This window comes from Poecilia formosa, unplaced genomic scaffold, assembly GCF_000485575.1.
Source record: "Poecilia formosa unplaced genomic scaffold, Poecilia_formosa-5.1.2 Scaffold69, whole genome shotgun sequence".
In the NCBI taxonomy this organism is placed as follows: domain Eukaryota; kingdom Metazoa; phylum Chordata; class Actinopteri; order Cyprinodontiformes; family Poeciliidae; genus Poecilia; species Poecilia formosa.
Window position 1 is genome coordinate 599,333 of NW_006800008.1, and position 5,841 is coordinate 605,173.

Sequence of the window (5,841 nt, forward strand, 5' to 3'; positions counted from 1 at the left end):
TGTAACCAGTCGGAACAGCAAGAGCACACAGAGAAGCATGAGAAGGGTCAAAAGGTGAGCGACTGGAAAACATTTCTTCAACAAATAATTGTTTCCATCTCCTTGCTAAAACCTGAGGTTTCATGGCAAATAGAAATAATACAAAACAAAACTTGCAGCTACCCAGAGATATTGGTGTTGAGAAAACACTGGACGGGGAGCATCGAGGTGAATACACACTTCTCTGTTGCCTGGTGACGTCGCCGTTCACTCATCTGGCGCTGATAAAGCCCAGAACTTAGATACCAAAAGACCCAGGCGATGGAAAACAGGGAACACTTCAACAACCAAGGGAGAAAGACAACGTTCCCCCCACACACACAAACACAAACCAAGCCAACAAGCGGAGAAACGAGCATTTGGAAGGCCGAGTTCCTCTCATTTCCACTCAATCGACTTGCCAGAGAATATCCCCCTTCCTTCTGGCCAGCCTCGTGGGAAAGAGATGGAAAAAGCGGAAGCTTTTGGAGGTGCGCCCTGTGCGTTTGTGCCCATTAGTCATCAATGGGGGAACCTGGACCGTTTGTTCCTTTCCTTCGCGTTGGCACACGACACACACAGCGAGTGTTTTCTGGCTCCGGAGAGCCACGAATTGTGACAGCCAAGTTTTTTGGCAGGACACCCGATGGTTGGTTACGCAACGGCTTCCGTCATTTCAGCATGAGCAGAAACAGATTGTTGTATTCATAAACAGTTGCTGTGGAGATGCGCCCACACAGGCTGAGTCAATAGATGGTCTGGATCAGCCTCAGGGCTGCGGGGATAAAAAGTGAGCGCTGCAGAAAGTGAATAAAATCTATGACGACAGTCCTGATCCAAACAAAACTGAGTTTGTCAGGGATACCCAACTCCATGGTCCGTTAGGAATAATTAAGGACAACTACTACAACCTGGAACAATTAATCGTGATTAATCGACTACCGAAATAGATGTAAACTAATTTAGTAATGCTTAATTGTTAACTGGAAAATACAGGCAAAAAAATTGCTAAAATTTTGACTGAGTGCTTTGACCTGGATTGCTACTTTTAACTACATCCTGTTAAAGCTGAAATAATTACTCATGATTAATCAATCTACTGAAATAATCGTCAACTAATTTAGTAATCAATTAGTCATTAACTGGAGGATACACACTAAAAACAAGATATGCTGAAAATCACATCGACTGCTTTAACCTGATCTACTACTTTTATCTACATCCTGTAGGGCTGAAACGGTTAATAGATTACTTAAATAATCATCAACTAACTTAGTTTTTGTGAAAGAAAACCACCCTGAGAGCAGTAATTAAGCAAAACTTTATATATATTAATTTTCCATTTAAGATAAAAAAAAAATGTTCTTCCCAGAACTAATAGAGTGGCATTGTTTAGGTTCACCTGACAAAAACAAAAATCTCCTATTAAGCATCTTTTGCTATCCAATTATGAATCAATTAAAAATGTAGTCAATCTACAAATGATCAAGTGTTCACTTATTGCATTTTAGGCAATAAAATGTTTATTTTCTTACGCATTTTTAATGTTGTATAAAATAAGCTCACATAATTACCTGGAAAATCTGCAGAATGTGCCAGTTTTTTATCCGATTAATCAATTAATCATTTGAACAACCAATTACTAAAATAATCGTTAGCTGCAGCCATATATCCTGTACAACTAAGCAAGCAAATCAGTCTTCTTATGCCATAAAATGTTACATTGTAAACCTCCAAAGTTGTTCAGGGTGTCAGACTAACTTGTAAAATGTTGGACAGCAAGGGTACAGATGATTGGGTCATATTACACAACAATAAATTCATGCAACCAACACCCACACAAAATGAATCATATGACAATCTCACGCAACAGTAACTCACTTGAGATCATAATGAGAACAGTAAATCAAAAAGGAAAGCGGAAAGTAGGACAAAGAAGTAACCTGAGGACAACTACACGCTTTGGTTCCTTTAAATTATCCCGCCGTCAGCCGCCAGGGGGCTCCTGCCATGTGGCTCCTCCGCTTAAAAGAGGGATTTAAATTTCTCCAGCTGTCAATCAAAAAGCCCAATCATAACAAGCCCCTTGTTCTCTAACAAATTATTTAAGAACATTACGTGAAAATATGTATTTTTTCTTGAAAATAAAAAACAACTCTAGAAGTGTCTGTAAAGTAAACAAAAACCCCACAAAGTGTTTCCAAACAAACTACGAAGTGAGGTGAATCTAATCAAGTTTAAAGTAAACTCTAAAGGTCGAGTTCACTTTTAATAATCAGGTCAGGCAGATTGGCGCTACGCAATGTGTTTTCTAACACTTTATCCTATAAATCTCAGTAAATTGTAATATTTTTATGAAGAGAAAACATGCAGGCTTTGTATGTTCCGATCACTGAACTAAGCTTTTGATCTCGGGCTGACTGACACAGCGCTGTCTTCTTCTAACATACACACTCAAAATAAGTATTTAACTCGATAACGTCAACTGTGAAAGGATTTAAGACCTCCTAGTTCAAGTCGGGTGATTTAATGTGTCCAGCTGAAAACCTATTTAAGCTCAAAACGATGTGGAAGACATCGCAACCCCACTTTAGCTCGTTAAGTCGCGTCAATAGACGATTTAAAACCCCCGTCGCCCACCGCTAGTGTTAGCAAGCTAACTTAGCCACCAGTCAACACCGCTCGGAGAAACCGTCGGCTTTACCAACTAAACAACCAGTGTTTGTCGCCTTCACCGAGCCACGTCCGTTAAAGACATCCCAAACAACCTACCTGCCGTGAAACCAGTCCTTACAGATGTCGCATTCGATCATAAACCGGCTCACATCGTAGGGCTGCCGGCAGACACAGTACAGCGGGGCCGCCGCCATCTTCCTACTGTCCCCAAACAACGCAGGAATGAAGCGGGCGGGGATTTAACCCACAGTCCGGAAACACCCGAGGTGAGAATTTAAGCATCCGGAAACACCCGAGGTGATAACGGGGCGTCCGGATGAAGCCGAGGACAGAGATGTATGGCAGAGCGTTGTAACATATAATCTGAGGCAGGTAGAGCATCCAAAAATTGTAGTCAATTTAAAGTAGTACTTCTTCATCATATGTTTACTCGTGTAAAAGCACCGAATATTTGATCTGAAGATCTGAACATTTGATTTAATATTTAAAAATCGTGAGACAAATAAAAACATAAACTTTCGAGCAAAATGTAAAAATTACAAATGTAGGTAGAAGAAATGTTTTCCTAATGTTTATTTTTTCAATGCAAAGCTAATAAAACTAATACATATCTATATTTAGCATTTACTGTATCTTCTTGACCTCCAAATATAACAACAGGTTCAGTAGATAGAAAATAACATCAGAATAATAAAGTTTGTCTCACTAAAACATATTGTAGGTGTGCCTCCTAATCTCCTAATACATATTTGAAGTCAATGTTATCAACAGACTTGTGAAAAAAATCATCTTGTGACGTCTTGAACCGCTTTAATTATTGTGTGATATATAGTTTTGCCATAATCCCGAAGCGTTACGAGGTCCTCCGTTCTATTGAAGCCCACCTCTGACGTCAGTTTCCAAATTATTCATTTCCATCTGTCTATGTAGGCACACAAACAATAGGCTTTTTACAAAAAGAAAGGGATGACATAATAAAACAGTGTCATGATTTTCCTTCTCAAGAACAAACTGAGATTTATTTTCCTTAATTATTTTAGTTTTTTTTACTAAATATAGGAAAAAAATCATGACCAACAGCCTTATATAATATTGCATTGTACAAGCAGGATTAGTGAACCCCAGGACAGAGAAAGATAAAACAAAATCCAAATTTCATTGTGAATTTTTGTCGATTTTTAATTCAATGTATAATTTAATGTAGAATTTAGTGTATTGAGTCAATCTGCATATATTTTTCATTATTAATTGTCTTTTTCTAAAAAAATCAAATCTTCTTCATAACAAAATGTTTAAAAATGTTGAAAATAAAATTAGTGAATCAGAATCATTCAGCTTCATATTCAGTTAGTTATAATAAAAATAAATATAATTGAATTAAATTATAAAAATGATATGTCAAATTATTTAGGTGCCTGAATCCAAATGTTCATAATTTACCAATCATTTACGTTTTAACTTTATTGACTCAGGTACTCACTTAAGTTTATTAGAATAAAATTACAATAAATTTAATTTAAAAAGTCTGATTATTTCACTTTATTTAGGTACTGAAATACAAATGTGCATAATTTATTGGTAAAATTAAAATTCTATTAATGGATATATTAAAAATAATAATAAATAAATACAATACTCTGAAAAGGATATTAAAATAAAATAAAAAAAATTATAAAATAAAATACTCAGGCATACTAAAAAATAGATTAAATTAAATTGAATTAATCCGTTTATGTCACTTTATTTAGGTGTCTGACTCAAATGTGCATAATTTACTTCTCAATAAATTGTAAATTTAAATACAATTAGAAGTTAATCTAAATAATTTAGCTCTATTCAATTAGGCTTATTAGAATAAAATAAAACTGAATCCCATTATGCATAATCAGCAGTTATTTATCAGTAACCTATAAACATGCCGTTATCTCGCCAAGCAAACAAAAGCTGTTTCTCTGACTCATTCCAGCGCTGAATATTTGCATGGCTGCACACATTACAGCATCCATTTTCAGCCTGAGCAGCTCAGAGGAGCTTAAAAAAAAAAATCAAAACACAACGCAGACGCTCAGCGTGTCTCAGCGGAGGATGTCTGACATGCCCTACGTGCCTGCGTGCTGAATAGCAATGGGACCACCGACCCACAGCCTGATCCGAGAGCTGACAGCACCCATCCCCCCTCACATCCATCTGTGCTGCTCTGCATCGCAGCTCCACTCAAGGTGCATGAAGCCTCATCTGCAGATTGTTGACTTTATGGATGCAAACAGTTCTCAGAGCTGCTAGCAGTTAGCTGCACTTAGCTAAAGAAGATAATTATCAGTTCATTTTAGCTGATTGGACAATGTTTTGAAGGAGCAAAATGCAACACACTCATACTGTGAACTGCAAAGACCACATAAGTTTGGACTGGAAAAATAACATTAAATCAGTTAACACACTGCAAAAACAAACTAAGTATTTTTGCTGAATTTCCAGTGCAAATATCTTACCACACTTGAAAAGAAACAAAACTAGCTTACAAGTAGATTTTTTTTTAGCAAGGAGCAATAATTCATAAATATTGAAGAAAAAGTGCGAGTTATAAGTCTCATAAGATATTTGCACTAGTAAAAGTCCAAAAATAGTAAGATCTTCTATTTTTGCACAGTGTCTTATAAAATAAAAAAAATATTTTGTTTGCAGTACCTCAGTGTGCGTTTTAAGTCAATAATTTGTTAATTTTGATTTTAAAAGTATTATTAGCATATTATTTAATTTGATACCACATTTTTCCTTTATTATAAGTTAAAATATCATGTTCCATTGGCAGAATATTTCACTATAACTAGTACTTATGAGAACAAAGTCATAACATTACAACTTTTTTGGTATTTAGATAGAAATTAGACAAAAAGTAAAGATTTAGATTTTTCCCTTTCTCTTTAACAAATCCAATTATCTAGTGTTTGGATTTGTTTAGGTCCTATTTGTTTAATATTAAAATTCTTATATGCATGTCATATTTAAACAAGCGAACACAAAAAAATTCAAAAACATTTTCTGTTTCACAAACTAAAAATTATATATCTTGGTGTTCAGGCGCCATCTGCTGGTGAAATTTTATACTACTGTTTACAAGTCCGAGGACGCTGTACGCAGCACCAGCTT

General features: G+C 35.8%; 1 protein-coding gene across 1 annotated transcript in view; it reads right to left on the bottom strand.

Annotated features, from left to right (window-relative positions):
- Positions 1–2,928, bottom strand: part of kdm7aa (lysine (K)-specific demethylase 7Aa) — a 31,338-nt gene extending 28,410 nt beyond the window's left edge. Inside the window, exon 1 of the mRNA XM_007555232.2 lies at positions 2,791–2,928. Within this exon, the coding sequence (XP_007555294.1) occupies positions 2,791–2,888 (98 nt within the window). The 5' untranslated portion in view covers positions 2,889–2,928. The remainder of the gene's footprint in view (positions 1–2,790) is intronic.
- Positions 2,929–5,841: the final 2,913 nt, after the last annotated feature.